Raw genomic sequence first — 20,404 nt, 5'->3', positions numbered from 1 at the left:
TTGAACAGTTTGAAATGTAATCAGGGTAAAATGGAAACAATCTAATTTATAAACTGTCAGGAACATTATGCTTCTTCAAAAAGTTGCTCAAGTTTTTAATTTGCATGGCAGGCTTTTCATTTCCTGTGATTTCTTTTTATCTTATGTGCATTAGTGTTTTGCTTGCATGCATGTATGTCTGTGTGAGTGTGCCAGATACCTTAGAACTAGAGTTATACACAGTTGTGGCCTGCCATGTGGGTGCTGGGAACTGAATCTGGATCCTTTGTAAGGGTAGCTAGTGCTCTTAACTACTGCGTCATCTCGACTGCCCAATTGTGGGCTCTTTTAAAGGTAAGAAAAAAAGCACAGAGGGAAATTGTAGGCTTAGATTTTTAAAAAACTACTTTAATGAGGGTTCTTAAATGCTTTAACCTCCCTTCTAGCCTTCTACTCGCCAGAGGTTATGTAAAAGAAAGGTTATAAGAACTGGGGGGGAAGTGGACCTGTTTAGAAATAGTTCTTTGGGCCATTCTAATCTCTTGTTAACTTGTCAGCAGTCTTCTAGCAAACCACCACACACCAATCAGCAGATACAGTTCAGTCCACCGGGCGGACATCACACATGAGTTAGCGGCAGTAGCTGGATCCAGAATAAACTGCGAGGCTCCCCAGGTCGGTGCAAGAAGCCACCAGAATATCATAAGTTCTCATGGCGAGTCACTCTAATGAGATCAGTGACAAGCAAAGATCAGCAATGAGGTGCAAGGCCAACCAGAGCCAATGTCATCAACGGAGACTCTTGAGGGGCAAGGGGACAAACACAAGCCTCTTCCCACTGTCTGTGGAGTCAGATTTAATATTCTTTCTAGACATCACACACCCTCTCATGTGTCTGTTTCAGCGAAGCGTCCTCTCACCTGTCTGCTTCAGCAAAACCTCCTTTCATGTGTCTGCCCCAGCAAAGCATTATGACCTGAGTCTCCAGAAATTTCCACTTCAGGAAATGGTCCCCCCTCCCCCCTTTTTTTCCTCTGCTGCTCAGTCTGTTAGCATTTCTTCTAGTTACCCGACAACATCCAGGCATGCCTGACTCACTGTAAAAGGGGCTGCATGTCCCCTCTTCCCTCTCTGTCCCTTCTCTCCCCACTCCCCTCCCCACCTCTCTCTCCAGGTGCTCATTGTCGGCCTCTATTATCCCCTCAGCTCCCCTCCCCATGCCCTAAATAAACCCTATTCTCTATTGTACCTGTCCTGTGGCTGGTACCTCAGGGAGAAGGGAAGCCTGGGCCTGAGGAGGCACCCCCTTCCCCTGCACCATGCTGTGCTTCTACTAAACATATTCCTGGCTTCTTTCTTTTTTATAGAACGCAGCACAGTCTTCGGAAGCAGTAGGAGGTGTCTAATATCTCTTTGCAGAGATTGATTTTTTAGCAAATGATTTTTTAAAAGGTTTAAGGTTGTGTTTGGATGTGGCGATGCATGTCTGTAATCTCAGTGTGTACAGGGCAGAGGCGGGAGGAACTCCTTGGGTTCAAGGTCACCCTGATCTACAGAGTTCCAGACAATCGAGGTTACATAGGGAGACCCTGTCTTAGAAATTAAAAAACATCAGGTGTGATAATGAATGTCTATAATCCAAGCATTTGGAAGTGGTTGCAGGAAGATTGGAAATTCAAGGTCACTTTCGGCTACATAATAAGTTCCAGGCCAGCTTGGGATACACGAGAGTCCGTCTCAAACAGAAGATTTAAAATTTTTATTTTTGAATAAGCAATTCATGCTCAAGGTAAAAAATGGAAAAACACACTGAAAATAATTTTCTAAGGTTGCCTGCCATTCTCAATCCTCCTTGTTTCTCTCTTCAGAGACTTTCTTATGGACACAATAAACATGAGAACATTATTAAAAATGCTAAAAACTACACGTGCAGAAATCTTCAGTTATATATTCAGTCAAGTTTCATTGTACATTCCCCTCCAAATTCCGTCCAACACCGATACTTTCATAGTCGGTCTTCCTGTTTAAAAGTGGTATTAACGGGGTTGGGGATTTAGCTCAGTGGTAGAGCGCTTGCCTAGCAAGCGCAAGGCCCTGGGTTCGGTCCCCAGCTCCAAAAAGAAAAAAGAAAAAAGAAAAAAAAAAGTGGTATTAACAAGGCCAGGAATATATAAAACAAAAAATAAATGTAATTAATCTAAGAACATTTTGATTCCGGAATTTGGGAAGGGAATTATGAATAAAACTAAGAAAATTATTTATGAAACCCAAAGTGGGGCTGGAGAGATGGCTCAGCGGTTTAAGAGCACTGACTGCTCTTCCAGAGGCCCTGAGTTCAATTCCCAGCAACCACATGGTGACTCACAACCATCTGTAATGGGATCTGATGTCCTCTTCTGGTGTGTTTATAGACAGCGTATTCACATACATTAAATAAATAGATCTTTTTTTAAAAAAAAGAAAAGAAACCAAAAGTGACCACAAACTCAGCAGGTGTTTGTTATCCCAGTTGAGAGGCTGAGACAAAATTCAAACCTGGACTACATAACCCCGTTGAGGCCAATCTGATATACGTGGTGAGATTCTGTCTCAATAAATAGAAGCAAAAGAAAACCCAAAAGCAGCCCTAGGGCACCTTTGAGACACCAAGTTTTGGATTAAGTTGGTTGTATCCATGTCTCTGAGGCGCAGGTGGGCCTCCGGCGCCCTAGAGGTCGCTGTGGTTTCATCGTAGCCATGGCTGAGTCTCTGTGGTTGGAAAGTTGGGGGAGGAGAAGCTGAGAGCGGCTGGAATGATGGCTGATGAAGAGGAGGAAGCGAAGCAGGTCTTGCAGAAATTGCAGGTGAGGGTGTGAGTTAAAATCTTTGGCTCGTTGCTCCGAGAGGAGGGAGTGCAGTGGTCAGGGCCGGGGCGGCGGTTCAGCCGATGCTGCGAACTGCTCGGCGGGCGCCCGGAGGGTTTTCTGCCCACCGGGTTCCTCCGTAACAAGTAGCTTTGTACATGGTGTGGCAGGTGGCTCCTTAGCGGAGTTGTTTGTTCTCCACAGCAGCAGCCATTTCTTTAGCATCTTTCTGCTTTGAATTTGGCAACAGTCAGTAATAGACTGCAGAGCAGATGCCCTGGGTGTTGGTTTTAGGATTTAGCGTGTTAATCTCTTAACCCCACCCACTCCCCAGGTGACTGTTGTAGAAAGGCAGAAAGGAGTTTCCTGCAAGTGTATGTTTTGTCTTCATTTTGTTTTAATGATTCTTTAAGTCTCAGAAAGTCAGTTTGTGGTCCTGGAATTTAAACTAGAACTATGCTCATATACTTCTTTCAATTTTGTTTGTTGTTTTGAGACAGGGTCTCCTGGAACTGACTTTACTGGCCACGCTGGCCTCGAACTCACACAGATCCACTTGCCTCTGCATTCCAAGTGGTGAGATTTAAAGGTCTGAGCCACCACCCTAGACCATTTCTTTTCTTTTTTCTTTCTTTTTTTTTTTTTTTTTCTTTTTTTCGGAGCTGGGGACCGAACCCAGGGCCTTGCGCTTGCTAGGCAAGTGCTCTACCACTGAGCTAAATCCCCAACCCCCTGGACCATTTCTTAACAAAACTTAAAGCATTAATCAGGTTTCTCTGTTCCTTGTGGGAGTTAAAAGAACACTCAGAATATGGACTTTGATTAATTTTATTCCTTTTGTGATTGGCAGAAACCAGATTTTTAAATCCTATTGGCAGCGAGACTTAGGTACACTATATACATTTGTATGTATGTGTGGGGGAAAAACACAAAACGTTACACAGAATAATGTTTGTCCTTGGGGCTATTTGGAGGGGTTACGAATCACTTCCTGTTCTCACATTCTATTCATTTATATTGCTGTTACCGCCAAGAAAACTGTTCAGCAAAATCAAAACGACTAAAACACCGAAAATAAAACTTTCTTTTAAATTTGCCGCCATGCTCCTTGCGTGACAAAAAGAAACTGGCTGTGACTTTTGCTTAGAACTATCTCTTTTTTTAAAAGCATAAGTCCTAAGTAGTATGCCTACTTAGATTTTATTACTTGTCTGTAACACTTTTGATGTTTTCCATTATGGGTTTTTTTGTGTACTTTTTAAAAAAAATTACGGTTCTATAGACTGTGTTGACTTTTTTTTAAATTCTAGAACAGAGTTGGACATGCTGACTTTGTGTTTGTGCTCAAATCAGTCTCTACAGGGCCTGTTTTTCCTGGGAAACATACACATAAAGTTAAAAAACACTTCTAAGTAAGGTGTCCGTTTATTATTTCTACCAGGGTAGAGATTTAATTATGCATATGAATTTGTCGATAACAGGCACTACCATTAGTTAATGTAGCTACTTTATTCAATGTGAGTCTGTCATGACCCAGCCCCTGTTCTAATGCTCAAGGATAGCCCTAATCAACTCGCAGTTCTTTCCATCGTGGAACTTACATTGGTGATTCAAGAAAGTAATGAGAATACACCATATAATTTAAAATGATAGGCATTTAAAAAAAAAATAAGAACGACTAACTATAGAGGAGGGGAAGGTGTTAATTAGGTTTAGGCCCGTGGTCCTCAACCTTCCTAATGCTGGGACTTTTAATACAGTTCCTCATATTGTGGTGACCTCCAACCATAAAATTATTGTTGTTGGTACTTCATAACTGTAATTTGCTTGTTATGAATCATAATGCAAATATTTGATATGCAGGATCTCTGATATGTGACCCTTGTGAAAGGGGTCAATCCCCAGAGGGGTCCCTACGCACAGGTTGGGAATTGCTGCTCCATATAGTGTGCTGGTTAGTTTTTTAAATCATCTTGACACAAACTGGAACCTCATTTGACCTGTAGGCCAGTCTGTGGGCATTTTTAAAATTTTTTATTAATGATTGATGTGTGAGGGCTCAGCCCACTTTGGGCAGATGGTCCTGGGATGTTTAAGAAAGCAGGCTGATGGGGGCTGGAGAGATGGCTAATTGGTAAAGAGCACTGGCTGCTCTTCTAGAGGACCCGGGTTCAATTCCCAGCACTGCATGGCAGTACGCTAGCTCCAGGTGATCCAACACCCTTACACAGACATACATACAGGGAAAACATAGAGGCTGACCATTAGCCTGGAGAGCTGATCAGTAAGCATCTCTCCTCCATGGGTCTGTTTCATTTCCTGCCCGCTGACTGACTGACAAGCTGGAGGCTTTCCTTTCCTTCCCAATTTCTTTTTTTTTTTTTTTTCCTCATCCATCACAGAAGTGAAAGCAAAATAGGATAATAGGGCGAGTCTTTCTGAGAAGTTAAGCCTCTGTGGATTTGATCATGAGGATGTAGAAGCATTTAACATTTACTTGATGAAAAAAATGCAAGAGGATCAGAGGATACCTCAAGCAAACAACAAAAACCTCTAAAATTCTCCCAAAATACCAAGGTCACCAAGTTCAAGTTGGTTGGTTTGTTGTGGAAAACAAGGCCTTCCTTACAGGTTTGTCTGAGAGACTTAATGTGTATGATATCTGCGAGATAACGGAGCTTAAAAGTCTTATTTTTCTTTAATCAGTTCTCTGCATCTTAGTTACTGTTCTGTTGCTGTGAAGAGACATCATGACCACAGTAACTCTTAAAAAAAGAAAGCATTTAATTTACGGTTTCATAGGTTTAGTCCATTATCATCATGGTGGGCAGCATGGTGGCACTCAGGCAGACATGGTTTTGGAGAAGTATTTGAGAGCTCTACATCCACTTCTGCAGGCAGCAGGAAGAGGCAGACTCAGAGTCTGAAACCTCAAAGCCCGCTCACAGTGACACACTTCCTCCAACCAGGCCACACCTCCTAATCCTTTCAAGTAACGCCACTCCCAGGTGACCAAGTATTCAGATCTGTGAGCCTATGGGGGCCATCCTTTTTCAAACCACACCCCCTTTGTTGTTTTGAGATGAGTCTCTCCATGTAACCCCGACTGTAAAGGAGTGCATCCCCATGACTGCTCATGTGCGTGCGTGTGTGCGTGTATGTGTGTATTGGGTAAGTGCCAGGTCAGAGGACGACTTGGAGGAGTAACCTTTCTCCTTCGTGTGGCTTACAGAGCTCAAGATCATCAGGCTTGGCAGTAGGCCAGCACTTAGAGGGCTATCTCCCCTACCCAGAAGTCCAGCTTTAAGGCCAAACTGCAAAGTTTAATTCTTTGGTGGCCAGAATAAGATAGTCTTGTTGACTTTGGCTTATTTCAGGACTCAAGGTGTCTCTCTCCCATCTGTGGTGTGAGCAGTGCTTGGTCCTATGGGAGCCCTGCCTGAGCTGGAGAGGTCCGTTTATGTGTGGCGCTGAGGGACCTTTGTGGGACAGCTTGGGACCCTGAGATCCTGTGATCCTGGCCCTTCCTCCTCTCATCTGCAGCATTTGATAGGACTGGGGACCCTCATGTTGCTCTGTGCCTCACGTGAAAGAGAACCAGTGTGGTGAGGCCAGGGCTTGGCAGTTAATGGAAAACCTCCTTGTCAGGTGCCCTCCATTTAAGGATATTGCTCTTGTCTTGTTCTCTAGGAACTGGTGGATCAGCTCTACTGTTTTCGAGACAGTTACTTTGAGACACACAGTGTGGAAGATGCAGGACAGAAGCAGCAGGATGTTCAGGAAGAGATGGAGAAGACCCTGCGGCAGATGGAGGAAGTACTTGGTATGAGTACCTCTCTGCCCTTCACTGAAGTGTGGTCGTGCTGTACTCTTTCTCTGAGGGCTGTATGGTATCCCGTATGTGTCTGCTGTAGGTTAGAACAGTATTGCTATGCCCCTGGGTGGGATAGCAGCACTCTCTCACTCCGGAAGTTTTCTGTAAGTACATTGTACACTGTCGCTGTCTTCAGTCACAACAGGAGAGGGCATCACATCCCATTACAGATGGTTGTGAGCCAGCATGTGGGTGCTGGGAATTGAACTCAGAACCTCCCAGAGAGCAGTCAGTGCGCTTAACCACTGAGCCATCTTTCCAACCCCAGCAACTATTCTTAATTTCTAACTGATTTTTCTGCTTCTTTCTTTCTTTCTTTCTTTCTTTCTTTCTTTCTTTCTTTCTCTCTCTCTCTCTCTCTCTCTCTCTCTCCCTCTCTCTTTCTCTCTTTCTCTTTCTCTTTCTTTCCTCCTCCTCCTCCTCCTCTTCTTCCTCCTCCCTTCCCTCCCTCCCCCCTCCCCCCTCCCTCCCTCCCTCTCTCTCTCTCTCTCTCTCTCTCTCTCTCTCTCTCTCTCTTTCTTTCTTTGTGACAGGGTCAAGCTATATTGCCCTGGTTGTCCTAGGATTTGAATGTAGATCAAGCTGGCCTTGAAATGAATGTACACCAGGCTGCCCATGAAATCACCTTGAAATCTAGTGCCTCTGCCTCCCAGTGTTAGGATTACAGGTTTCTTCCGCCACACCTGGATGGTCAGGTGTTCTTGAAGATTCTAATTATGGAGTTCAAAGAATTACTGAAATCTAATTCTTTGACCTGATACACAGTCGCCACCATCTCTTTCCTAAGCCCTGCTCTAAAGTCTTGTTTGCTGAGGGCTTTGCATCATTGCTTCTGTTTCTCTAGGAAATTTTCTACCTTTGTTTAAATTGCTATCTGATCTTCATCTAACTTTGTTAGGCCCTGAGTATAAATTTTTAAAGTATGTCCTTACGATTCTCTGGATTTCCTTGGTATCTGTTGTGATGTCTCCCTCTTTATCTATAATTTTATTAATGAATCCTCTCTTCCTATCTTTTAGTTAACTTGGCTACTGGTTTATCAATCTTACTGATCTTTTCCCCCAAAGACCTAGCTCATTGTTTCATTGATTCTTTAAAGTGATTTGTTGTTTGTTTCTGTCAGCCCTGAGTTTGAGTATATTTCTGGCTTTCATGTTTTTTTTGGTGTTGTTTCTTCTTTTTGTTCTAGAGCTTTCAAGTGTGCTGTTAAGTTTCATTTCTTTCTTTTTCTTTTCTTTCTTTCTTTCTTCCTTTTTTTTTTTTTTTTTTTTTTTTTTTTTTTTTTTTTTTTGAGGCAGGGTTTCCTTGGAACTCACTTTGTAGACCAGGTTGGTCTTGAACTCCCAGAGATCTGCCTGGCTTTACTCCTGAGTGCTGGGAGTAATGACTGTTAAGTTTCTAATACGAGATCTTCCAATTTTTTTTTTTTTTAATGTCTATAGGCATTTAGTACTGTGAACTGCCTTCACTGTGTCTTCTAAGTTTTAGTATGTTGGGTTTTCATTTTCACTCAGTTGTTAAAAGTTTTAAATTTTCTTCTTATTTTCTCTCTTGACCCACTTTTCATTCAAAGTAAGCTTTCCGGTATCCATGAGTTTGCATATTTTCTGTTGTGTTTATTGTGGTAGCAGGTGTTATGTCAGTTTTCTTATGTCTATGAGACTTGCTTTGTGTCCAAGTACATGATCAGTTTTGGAGAAGTAAGGTATATTCATGCTTTTGTGTTTGGGTGGAATGTTCTGTAGTTATCTGCTAGGTCCATTTGACTTATGACATTATTTAACTCCAGCCTTTCCCTGTTTATAGTTTTTGTCTGGATGTTGGCAAGAGTAGGGTATTGAATTTACCCATTATCACTGTGTGTGGGTCACATGTAATTTTAGCTGTAGTAATCTTTCTTTTATGAACTCGGGTACCCTTATGTCTGGTACGTACATTTTTAGGATTGCAATATCCTCTTAGTGGAGTTTTCTTTCAAAGGGTTTATAGTATATTCCCCTGTCTCTTCTGATTAGTTTGGTTTGAAGTCTACTTTTTGTCACATATTAAAATGGTTGCGCCTGCTTGTTTTTGGGATCCATTTGCTTGGAATATCCTTTTCCTTTTATCCTGAGGGGATGTCTGTCCTTGATGGTAAGGTGTATTTCTGGAATACAAGAGAAAGATGCATCCGGTTTTCTGATCTAATCTGTTAGTTTGTGTCTTTTTTATTAGGGGTTTGAGGCCGTCGCTATTGAGAGTCATCAGTTAGCAATATTTTTGATTTCTGTCATTTTGTTGTTATGATATGGGTTTTTCCCCATCTTTTGATTTGTTTTCTGGGATTATTTATTCCTTGTGTGTTCTTGGGTGTTATAATCCTGCAGACTGAAGTTTTTCTTCTAGTACTTTCAGTAGAACTGGATTGGTAGATAGATACATCCTATATTTGGTTTTATTGTGGAGTGTCTGTCACTCTATCTGTTGTGATTGATAGTTTTCCTGGGTATAGTAGTCTAGACTGGCATCTCTGGTCTTTTAAAGTTAATAGAACATCATTCTAGGTCCTTCAGGCTTTTAGAGACTCTAATGCGAAGTCAGTTTCTTTCTACTGGGCCTGCCTTTGTATTTTGTATTTGGTCTTTTTCCCTTGTGGCTTTTGCTATTCTCTTTTTATTCTGTACATTTAGTGTTTTGATTAATATGTGATGTGGGGAATTTCTTTTCTGGTTCAGTTTATTCGGTGTTTCTGCATATTTCTTGTACATTGATAGATACTTCCTTTAGGTTGGGGAAATTTTCTTGTGTAATTTTGATGAAAATATTTTTTTGTGCCTTTGATATGGTTTTCTTCTTCCTCTGTTCCTATTTTTTATAGATTTGTTCTTTTCATGATGTTTCAGATTTGTGCCTGGGTCTTTTTTTATATTTAATATTTTCTCTGATTGAAGTATCCATTTCTTCTACCTTGGCTTTAATGCTTGAGATTCTATGTCTTGATTTCTGTTGGTGAGACTTACCTCTGAGATTTTTTTTTTTAAGATTTATTCATTTATTATATATAAGTACACTGTAGCTGTCTTCAGATACACCAGAAGAGGGCATCGGATCTCTTTACAGATGATTGTGAGCCATCAGGTGGTTGCTGGGAATTGAACTCAGGACCTCTGGAAGAGCAGTCGGGTGCTCTTAACCACTGAGCCATCTCTCCAGCCCTACCTCTGAGATTTTTTGTTTGACTTCCTAAATTTTTTATTTCAGTGGGAGTTGTTTTTGGTGATTTTGTTGTTGCTGTTGTTGTTGTTATTTAATTCCATTATGCTTGGCAGAGGTTTATCATCATCTCCTACCTAAGGGCCTTGGACATATTCATAATTGCTGTTTTGAAGTCCTTACCTTGTGTTTCAGCTGTTTGGCAGAGGATACTGTTACATTGTTACTGGGTTTTGCTGAGGACATAGTGTCTCGCCTGTTAACGTTTATGTTTTTAAAGTATCTGGTCTTTCACTGCCTGATCTTTGCCCCTTTTCCCTAGGTTCTGTCCAGGTTGAGGCACAGGCTCTAATGCTCAAGGGGAAGGCACTGAATGTGACTCCTGATTACAGCCCGGAGGCCGAGGTGCTGCTCTCAAAGGCCGTGAAGCTGGAGCCTGAACTGGTGGAAGCCTGGAACCAGTTGGGTGAGGTGTACTGGAAGAAAGGAGATGTTGCGGCTGCCCACACCTGCTTCTCAGGAGCCCTCACCCACGTGAGCTGCCCATTCCCTCATGGAGTTGGGAAGTCATGGATTCCGTTGCTTCTTTGAATTTATGCCAGATCTGAATTGAGTCTGAATGAGGAGGAGTCAGAAGGGAGGAAGGGTGGGGAGCAGGCCTGCGTGGGGGCTGGATGGCCTCAGGTTTGGCCTAGGTGAGAAGAAAATAGCATTCGGGGTTATCCACAGCGTTGAGGAGGCCGTTGGTGCAAGCATGAGAACACTGAGATCTGCAAAGTAGAATCATGAAGGTTGAGTGCGTGTCCTTTCCGTTGGCAGTGCAAGAACAAGGTCTCTCTGCAGAACTTGTCCATGGTGCTCCGCCAGTTGCAGACCGACTCCGGAGATGAACATTCTCGCCACGTCATGGATAGTGTCCGACAGGCCAAGTTGGCCGTGCAGATGGACGTCCTTGATGGCCGCTCCTGGTGTGAGTGTTATGAGAAGACGTCCCGGTTTGTACACTAGTGGTTCTCAGCTGTGACGACCTACTAGAGTCGTCTGGAGTCCAGCTGTGGTGTCTGACTCTGAGGCCATCTTTGTTTAAATCAAGCCCTAAGCTTGTTTTGAAAAAGTAAGAATCGTGTATGGTGGATGCATTTGTGATTGCCCATGTACACATGGATGCCAGAAGCCATTGTTAAATCCCTAGGCGGATGTTGGCTTATTACATGGTTGCTGAGACACAGAACCCGGTCCGTGTGATTCTGTAGCACTCTTAACCACTGAGGTGTCTCTTCTGCACCTCTAAACTTATTTTGATGAACTGCTATTTTTGGAACTCTTGGATCTCTTGATTTGAGAGAGCAAACTTTTGTTTCCCTGTAATCAACGCAGAGTGCCCTCCTTTGCCTTCTGCTGCCATGATAAACATCACGTCCAGAAGCAACTTGGGAGGAAAAAGGATTTATTTCAGCTTACCATCCTGTGAAGGGAAGTCGGGGCAGGAACTCAGGGCAGGAACCTGGAGACAGGACGTGAAGCAAAGGCTATGGAGAAATATTGCTTACTAGTTTGCTTTCCATGCTCATGGTTAGCCTGCTTTCCCTGCTTTCTTATAAAACTCAGGAGCACCTGTCCAGGTGTGGCACTGTCCACAGGAGGTTGGATCCTCCCACATCAGCCATCAATCAGGAAAATGCCCCTCAGACATGCCTGTAATTCTAGTTGGTGAGGCGTCTTTTTTAAGATTTATTTTATTTATGAGTACACACCAGACACACCAGACACACCAGAAGAGGCCATCAGATCCATTACAATGGTTGTGAGCCACCATGTGGTTGCTGGGAATTGAACTCAGGACCTCTGGAAGAGCAGTCAGTGCTCTTAACCACTGAGCCATCTCTCCAACCCTGGTGAAGGCATCTTATCAATTCAATTTTTTTCTATTCTCAGACAACTCCAGCTTGTGTTAAGACCTCTCCCCAAAACAAAACAAAACAAAACCAAAAGGACCCCTGCCCAAACTAAATCTGACAGGTTTTTAGCATATCTGTTCATCTTTCTTCTTGGGCATCCATGGATATCTCTTTATCTCAGTAGAATGTTAACTGATCAATACAGAGTGATACCTGCTTTGAATAAGAAGTGGGGTCTTTCAGAAGTAGACTTCTGAAACCCAGCACCCGGGAGGTAGAAGCAGGTGGATCTTCGTTAGTTTGAGGCCAACCAGGGCTACATTGGTGAGACCCCGTCACAGGAAAAAGTAAAAAGGCTGGAGAGATGGCTCAGTGGTTAAGAGCACTGGTTGCTCTTCCAAAATCCAGGTTCAGTTTCCAGCACCCACATCGCAACTCACAACTGTCTGTAGCCCAGTTACAGGGATCTGATGCCAGCTTCTGATCTTTACAGGCACTGCATAGTGTAGTGCCTTGGTGTACATGCAGATAATACACTCATACACGTAAAATAAAAATAAATCCTTTTTTTTAATATATAAAGAAACTTGGAAATACAAGACTTGCATAATCCTGGGCCCATTTGTTTTTTGTTTTTGTTTTTCCAGTATCAGAGCTTATAAGATCCCCACGTCTCCCTGAGGATGTTTAGGCCGTTAATGGTTGTTGGGGGTGGGAGAGTCATCTTGTCCAGTGTTGTGACCACTGGTAAGGTGTCCATCTGTGCCCTTCTCAGCAACCCTAATGGATTCAAATGAACGCAGCTCATTGGGAAGAGGGGATCAGTGGACATGGACGGGGGACAAGAAGGGGACAATGGAGGCTATAAATATCACCAAAATGCAGTTTGTGTGTGTACGGAAATGTCATAGTGAAACTCATGACTATCTACAATAATGTATGTTAATAAAAACTTTAAACATACAGACTTCCGAGAGCTGCTGGTCGTATCTTGGACTGGGCTCTGAGATGGCCCACTGCTGTTGCTCTTGCAGATATCCTGGGGAATGCATATCTTTCTCTTTATTTCAATACTGGCCAGAACCCTAAGATCTCCCAGCAAGCCCTCAGTGCCTATGCTCAAGCAGTAAGTACTGGTGATCACCCAGGGTGGAAGTAGAGGCAGCAGCAGAGTCAGGAGCCTTTGTCCTTCCTGCGTTCCTTTAGTGAACAGTGCTGGCAGACATACATGGCGTCTCACATGTCGACGGAGCTGACTTGTAGGATATTAGGGACGGTTTCTTACAGGCGTGCGTCATGAGGCCACGGAGCCAATCTTAACACGATCTCTTTATATCGCGGCAAAAAAATACTTAGTAAAATGATACTTGTATAACTAAAGAAAACGAAAGCTCTGGCAATTAAGTAGTTACACCAAATTATGTATTTATTTATTTATTTTATGAGCAGGGTCTTACTATGAAGCCCATTACATGACACGGCCCTGGTTGTCCCATGGTTAGGTGTCAGTGCACTGTTTCCAGGAACTCACGTGTTCTAAGCCATGTTAATGACATTTGCTTGGGCTCCTCGAGGCTCCGAGCGCCCGTCTGTCTGTTGTGGGAGAGCACTCAGTGGCTTTCTGGGTGATGTTTATATAGCCTTCCCTTTCATCTCTCTGCTTTCAGATTTCTTCGACATAGCGGCCTGCTTTTAAACTTACCGCTGCTCACTGTGCCTGCTGGCAGAACAAGGAAGCAGTTATTGTATATTTACTCTTGTGGTTCATTCCCAGAGGGCAGAGGAAGATTAATTTATTATGCATACAGCTTTCCACCTGCATGTACACGTGCAGGCCAGAAGAGGGCATCCGATCTCATTACAAATGGTTGTGAGCCACCATGTGGTTGCTGGGACTTGAACTGAGGACCTCTGGAAGAGCAGACAGTGCTCTTAACCTCTGAGCCATCTCTCCAGCCCAGTTTGTTAACTCTTAACTTCCTCTTCTGCATGTAGAAAAATAGTCTTTGAGCCAGCTGGTTAAACTGTTGCTTCTGCTTCTGTGGTGCCCAGGCAACGAACGTAGTTAAAACTCATCAGACTGCAGTTTCTACCTACACGTTTCTCTGCGGTGTCTTCTAGCTTCCGCCCGTCTGTTTTAGAGTCAGAATGTGACTTGATACAGAACTTTGCCTATACCCAGAGCAATGCTTATGGTAGAGGAGCTCTGCCAAATTGTCCTTTCTGCCTCGGGCTTTCCTTGTCTGTACCATTCACAACTGAAGTAAAAGGAAGCCATCAGAGTGTTTTCATCTGGTTTTGTAATACTGTGTGGGGTTAGTTACAACTCTGTTCTACAGTTCAACCCCTGTAATTGGGTTTATATCTCCAAGGCTTCTGAGGCAGAGCTGTGTACACTTAGTAACCGACCAGCGCTTGAGTGCAGATAACATTTCTGACAAGGAAGAACCTTAGGTTTTCCTAGGGAGATGAAATTGGGGGCCATGTCGGGCTTAGGCATCCTTAAAGTTGATATTATTGGTGATCTTTTTACCCCATTACAGGAGAAGGTCGACAGGAAAGCATCCAGCAACCCTGACCTTCATCTCAACAGGGCGACGGTAAGACCCACAGGTTGCGGTCCTCTGACAGTAAAATGAAAAAGACATAGAGGGGCTGGAGAGATGGCTTAGGGGTTGGAAGCTGCTCTGGCAGAGAACCTGTGTTTGGTTCCTGGCACCCAAGTGGCTGTCACTGCAGCCCTGGGGGACCTGGCGCCCTCTTCTGACCTCTGAGGGCACTGCACGCACCTGGTGCCCATACATGCACACAGGCATAGCACTTGTGAAACAAAAATGTCTTCTAAAGAAAAATAACATATCAGCCTCTGAGGGTAGCTGAGCTGTGTAGGGGCAGAGTTGGACAACAACCACGGAAGGAAAGCCTGGGCGTTCTTAGGAAGAGCGAGTTTAGTTTGAGCCCATGCTAGAGGAGTCACGTGAGGGGGTGCAGAGGACATAGAGAGTGGGGACATGGCTTTGACAACTTCTGAAATGTGAAGCATAAATAGAATAACATGTAGCTTTACTGCGTTCGTCTCTCCATGATGCATTGTCTTTACCTTGACCCAGGAGGAAGCAACAGTTTCCTTTAGACTCGTAGTCCACTGTAGGTAGCATTTCCTCTGTGTAGTTCGTCTGTGCTTATAATCTGGGTTACTTTTCTACAGTTACATAAATATGAAGAGAGTTATGGGGAGGCCCTAGAGGGCTTCTCTCAGGCTGCCACGCTGGACCCTGCATGGCCAGAGCCCCAACAACGAGAACAGCAGCTCCTGGAATTCCTCAGTAGGCTGACCAACCTCCTGGCGAGCAAGGTAAAGACGTAAGGGCTGGGCTGTCAGTCAGATACAGGGCTGTCAATCAGATACAGGGCTGTCAGTCAGATATAGAAGTAATAGGTTTAGGTGGTACTGGGCATTGGGTGGAAAGAGAGTATCCCAGTTTCCAGCTGATCTATTTCTCCTTCCTTTGCAGGGGAAGACAAAACCCAAGAAGCTTCAGAGCATGCTGGGAAACTTGCGCCCGGCCCATCTGGGCCCTTGTGGCGACGGGCGCTACCAGTCAGCCACCGGGCAGAAGGTGACCCTGCAGCTCAAGCCACTGAGTACGCTGCAGCCTGGTGTGAACAGCGGCACCGTGGTCCTGGGAAAGGTGGTGTTCAGCCTGACCACAGAGGAGAAGGTCCCCTTGTAAGTCTCACTTTCCCTTCCCCCCTGAACGAACCACTCTCACCTCCTGGCCGTTTCCTGGCCTTCTTGTAATTTATGGACTTTTACTATATGGGATCCGCTCCCCGTGCAAGCCTTGTCTAGGAGAGACCTAACAATCCTTTTCCGTTTTGTCCTATTCGTTATTTTATATACGTGTATGACAGTACGCAGTCACAGTCTTCATCTGGGGGTCCCAGAACGACCAGTGGGCTTCGTCTCTTCTAGCATGTGTGCCCCAGGATCAAACTTAGGTTTGTGGGCTCGGCAGCAAGTGCTGGACCCCACGAGCCATTTTGCTGGCCTCTAACAGTCTTCTGAGAGAGCCACTTAGAGGTTCTGTCATTGTCTATTGTTTTCCCGAGTTTGGTGCTTTGTGAATTCTGTTTTTCTTTAAAAGATTTATTTATTTATTTATTTATTTACTTACTTATTTAGAGTTTATGAGGTCACTGTTGCTGTCTTCAGACACAGCAGAAGAGGGCATCAGATCCCATTACAGATGGTTGTGGGCCACCATGTGGTTGCTGGGATTTGAACTCAGGACCTCTGGAAGAGCAGTCAGTGCGCTTAACCACTGAGCCACCTCTCCAGCCCCACTTTGTGAATTCTTAAATAATATCTGAAGTTGACAGGACAGTTAAGAGATGTGTATGAGTGTCTGTCTGTATGGCTGTATGTGTGCTGCGTGTGAAGTTAAGAACCGGAGTTACGGGTGGTTATGAGCCACCATGCTGGGAACTGAACCTGCGTCCTCAGCAGGATCAGTAAGCGCTCTTAGTTGATGAGTCATCTCTACGGCCCCCTGACAGGTCATTTTTAAAGTAAGGCAGAGAAGCTTTGAAGTTCTTTATCTTTGAGTGGTCAGGATCACAGAGTTGAAGACAAATTTAGATTCTGTTTCTAGGTAGTTCTGGAAGGTGAACTTTGGGTTAGAGTAGTAGAGGCTTGGTTGGGACCTAATCTGGGTGACTTGCTTTTGTTCTCTGCCCGCCTGCCCGCCTGCTGCCTTCTTCCCTCCCTCCTTCCTTCCTTCCTTCTGTACAGACAACTTCCTTTTTGACTTATTCCTTAGTTTGGTCTGTGTGGCAGAATCAAACCAGTTCTGTATTCTCACACCTGTCTTTTCTAGACAGGGCACTTTTTGAGCAGAGGGGTTATATTTTGCCATTCATTTATTTGGGTTTTGGCCTATGCGTTAGAGCGAGGAAAAACATGTAAAGGACCCACAGAAAGCATGCCCGCAGTCCAGCAAAGGATGGAGTTAGTCTGTACACCTAAAGAAAAATGTGAAGACATTTGTAACTCATTTTCTGTGTAAGCATGGGCATACACATGCCACGGAGCATGCGTGCAAGTCCAAGACAAATTGGTAGAGTTGGTTCTCCCTTCCACAGTGTGAATCCTGGGGTCGAACTCATGCTGTCAGCCTTAGTGGCAAGGGCTTTTACCCACTAAACCACCTCCCCAGCCCAGAATGTGTTTAAATCTTGAAAATCAGGCTTTAGTGAGTACTATACCTGCTTTGTCCTTCGCTCACTAGTTGGTCCTGGTTTTTTTGAACTAGCCTGCACCCTGCTGTGACCCCTGCTGCCTGCTGTGTCTGTAATCTGTGTCAAGTGGACCACCACCGTCTCCACACTCTGGCCACATAACTGTACAGCACCCTTACTTACCTTTCTTCTTCCTTTTGAAGACTGTATAGCCCTGGCTAGCCCGGAACTTGCTATGTAGAGCAGGCTGGCCTTGAACTTACGTATCCACCTGCCTCTGCCTTTCAAGTGCTGGCTATGCAATACCTTGCTGGGACTCTTTTCTTTCATGATTAAAAGAAAACAAAAAACAAAGCATTTTTCACTGCGTGGACCCAAAATCATGCATGTACACATGCCACGGCATGCTTGTGGAGGTTCGAGGACCACTTTTTGGAGTTGGTATTTGGGTGATAGATTTTTCCCTTATGACACAACGTGCATGTCTACTTATACTGGAAAGAGGAGCTCAGGACAGACTAAAATAACCAATGTCCAATTTGTTGAACTGAAAACTGCAACCCTGGCCCTCTATGAAGCTGTATGCATTCAGAACATCTCCTTCTTTTTGATGTCTGATAGTCCAGGGATAAGGGCCCAGCTGATGATAGTCTGGGGATTGGGGCCCAGCTGTAATATTTTGTATATACAGTATAGTGGATACAGTATATGGATAATGGTACTTGTAGATTGCTACGTAAGTGACCAAGAATGCATGTTATTTTGCTATATGTTCAAACCACCGTAATTTTTCCCTGCTCACAAACCTCTAATTTTTTTCTCTCCTTCTTTAACCGACTTTAACCTGGAAGCACATTTGGCTTGGTAGATTCAGACGGTCCTTGCTATGCCGTGATGGTGTATAATGTGGTGCAGAGCTGGGGAGTTCTCATTGGGGACTCTGTAGCCATTCCTGAGCCCAACCTGAGGCATCACCAAATTCAGCACAAGGGAAAGGTGAGTAAGGACTAGGAGCCTTTGTGACTCAGTCTCTGAGGGTGGCACCAATCCTCGCTCTAAAACACAAGTAAAAGTGATGATTGTGTGCATGATATGTGTGTGCTTTTGTGTGTGTGCACTGTATGTACATTTGTGTGATATGTGTGTACTCTGTATATATGCTGTATATACATTTGTGTGATATGTGTGACTTGTGTGTGCTCTTGTGTGTATGCACTGTGTGCACATTTGTGTGATATGTGTATACTCTGTGTCATACAAGTGTATATACTGTACATACATTTGTGCGATATGTGTGATATGTGCATGCCCTTGTGTGTGCACTGTATATGTATTTGTGTGATATGTGTGTACTCTGTATATACTGTATATACATTTGTGTGATATGTGTGTGCTCTTGTGTGTGTGCACTGTATGTACATTTGTGTGATATGTGTGTACTCTGTATATACTGTATATACATTTGTGTGACTTGTGTGTATGCACTGTGTGCACATTTATGTGTATACTCTGTGTCATACAAATGTATATATTGTACATACATTTGTGCGATATGTGTGATATGTGTGTGCTCTTGTGTGTGTGCACTGTATATGTATTTGTGTGACATGTGTGTACTCTCATGTGTATGTACTTGTCTTAGGGACAGTAGAAATATTGCTATATTAAAATGCCATGACCAAAAGCAACTCGAGGAAGAAAAGATTTCTTTCGTCTTACATCTGCACACACTCCTTCAGCAAAGGAAATCAGGCTAGGAATGGAGTTAGGACTGGATTTTCAGGCATAGGCAGCTGTGCTGGGTTTTTACATGGATGCTAGCGATTGGTCCTCATGTTGGAGAGCAGGCACCCTGAGCCCCTAAACTGTCGTTGGCACTGCTTAGCAGTTAAGACTTAGGTTCGATTCCCATCACCCACGTGTTACCTCACCACCATCCACAATTCCACTTTCAGGGGATCTGACCTCTGTGGGTACTGGCATGCACATATACATACATGTACGTACACAAAACACTGTATACATAAGAATAAAATAAGTAAATCTATAAAACCAAAGCATTATGAGAGGAGGTACTTAGCTGTATTCATACGTTTAGGTTGGGGCAGCAACCTATTCTGCACTGAACGGATCTGGTTACCTATCTGTTGTGTACCTAAGGATTGGTATATTTAAAACAAAAAAATATTGTGTGATTTTGTGTGTGTGTGTGTGTGTGTGTGTGTGTGTGTGTGTGTGTTTGTGTGTAATTTTATTTGTATTTGGTGGTTAATTTCAGGCTTTACAAACAGACTGTTTCTAAAACCTCTGGAGGAGGGCAGATGCTCTGAGAGCCAGTGGCGCCCTTTTCTCAGGAGCACAAAGAATTTGCTTTCTTGAATGAGAGAACAGTCTTATTCTTGTACTTGTTTTGGTGGTGCCCTGTCTGTCTCAGAAACTCTTTGTTTGTTTAGTTGTATCCATACATATGTGCGTGTAAGATGTAAGGCGGGGAGGGTAGGTGGAATGAGTAAGTTTATTCGTTGGAGTTTCTGTCTGACCTAGATCTGGAATAAATTGGTCTCTCTGTCTTCTTTTCTAGGACTATTCCTTCTCCAGCGTTCGCGTGGAAACGCCTCTTCTGCTGGTGGTGAATGGAAAGCCACAGAACTCCAGCAGCCAAGCCTCTGCCACAGTGGCTTCAAGGCCACAGTGTGAATGACCTTGAGGAGGCAGTGACGGCACAGCATAGATAAGCTACCATGGGTGTTGTAAATGGGGATTTCTCTTCCCCGGCCCTGTAACATAGTTGAGTCTCTTTCCTTTGCCCTGCTGTATTCCAGCCATCTTCAGAGCCATTGGGACCCTTGTTTATTTCCCCCACCTCTTCAAGTGCTGACTTGAGGGAAGAACAAAGCACTAGAGAACTGTTGGGAGGGACCATGCCATGGGAGACTCAGGACCCGAAGTCCTGAGATGTTTAACAGTCCACGAGATCCCTGATCACCCTTCCTGAGTCTAATATGTATATACATATCGCTTTACTATTTATTGTTGACGGAGCTCAACTTTCTAATGGCTTCATTTTTGAGCAGTTTTTAAATTTTTTTTATTTTTAAATTTTTAGGTTTAAGTTCCGATGGGTGTGGTGGCACACCTTTAAAAGGTAGATCTCTATGAGTTCGAGGCCAGCCTGATCCTCTACAGTGAGTTCCAGGCGACCCGGAACTACATAGCAAGATTGTCTTTTAAAAAAAAAAGTTCTTTCTCTTTTTTTAGGGCTGGAACAAAATTAAATTTGTTTGGAGAAGAATTTACCCTATAGTTCTGTCTTTTTATTGTCTCCTGTTACAGGAATTCTTGGTATTAAGTTCTGTAAAGTCTGTTGGAGTAGCACT

The 20,404-nt window shown here is 43.8% G+C and overlaps 1 protein-coding gene across 3 annotated transcripts; it reads left to right on the top strand.

The window, feature by feature from the left end:
• Positions 1-2,743: 2,743 nt before the first annotated feature.
• Positions 2,744-20,323, top strand: Ttc5 (tetratricopeptide repeat domain 5). 3 transcript variants are annotated; one of them, XM_087585581.1, is made up of 10 exons: positions 2,744-2,822; positions 6,513-6,645; positions 10,211-10,422; positions 10,708-10,883; positions 12,753-12,912; positions 14,330-14,386; positions 14,995-15,141; positions 15,302-15,516; positions 17,879-18,023; positions 19,609-20,323. In XM_087585581.1, the coding sequence occupies exons 1-10, from the start codon at positions 2,772-2,774 to the stop codon at positions 19,726-19,728; spliced, it is 1,416 nt and encodes a 471-aa protein (XP_087441707.1). In that variant the 5' UTR covers positions 2,744-2,771; the 3' UTR covers positions 19,729-20,323.
• The last annotated feature ends 81 nt before the right edge of the window (positions 20,324-20,404 follow it).

Source organism: Rattus norvegicus, chromosome 15 (assembly GCF_021556685.1).
Source record: "Rattus norvegicus strain SHRSP/BbbUtx chromosome 15, alternate assembly SHRSP_T2T, whole genome shotgun sequence".
Lineage (NCBI taxonomy): Eukaryota > Metazoa > Chordata > Mammalia > Rodentia > Muridae > Rattus > Rattus norvegicus.
Note: the sequence above shows the minus strand (reverse complement) of the source record. Positions and strands in the feature narration are given on the sequence as shown.

Coding starts and splice junctions, on each gene's coding strand:
- Ttc5 (XM_087585581.1), top strand. CDS start 2,772: ATGATGGCTGATGAAGAGGAGGAAGCGAAGCAGGTCTTGCAGAAATTG. Junction 14,387..14,994: donor TTCATCTCAACAGGGCGACG/GTAAGACCCACA, acceptor ACTTTTCTACAG/TTACATAAATATGAAGAGAG. Junction 15,517..17,878: donor ACAGAGGAGAAGGTCCCCTT/GTAAGTCTCACT, acceptor TTAACCTGGAAG/CACATTTGGCTTGGTAGATT.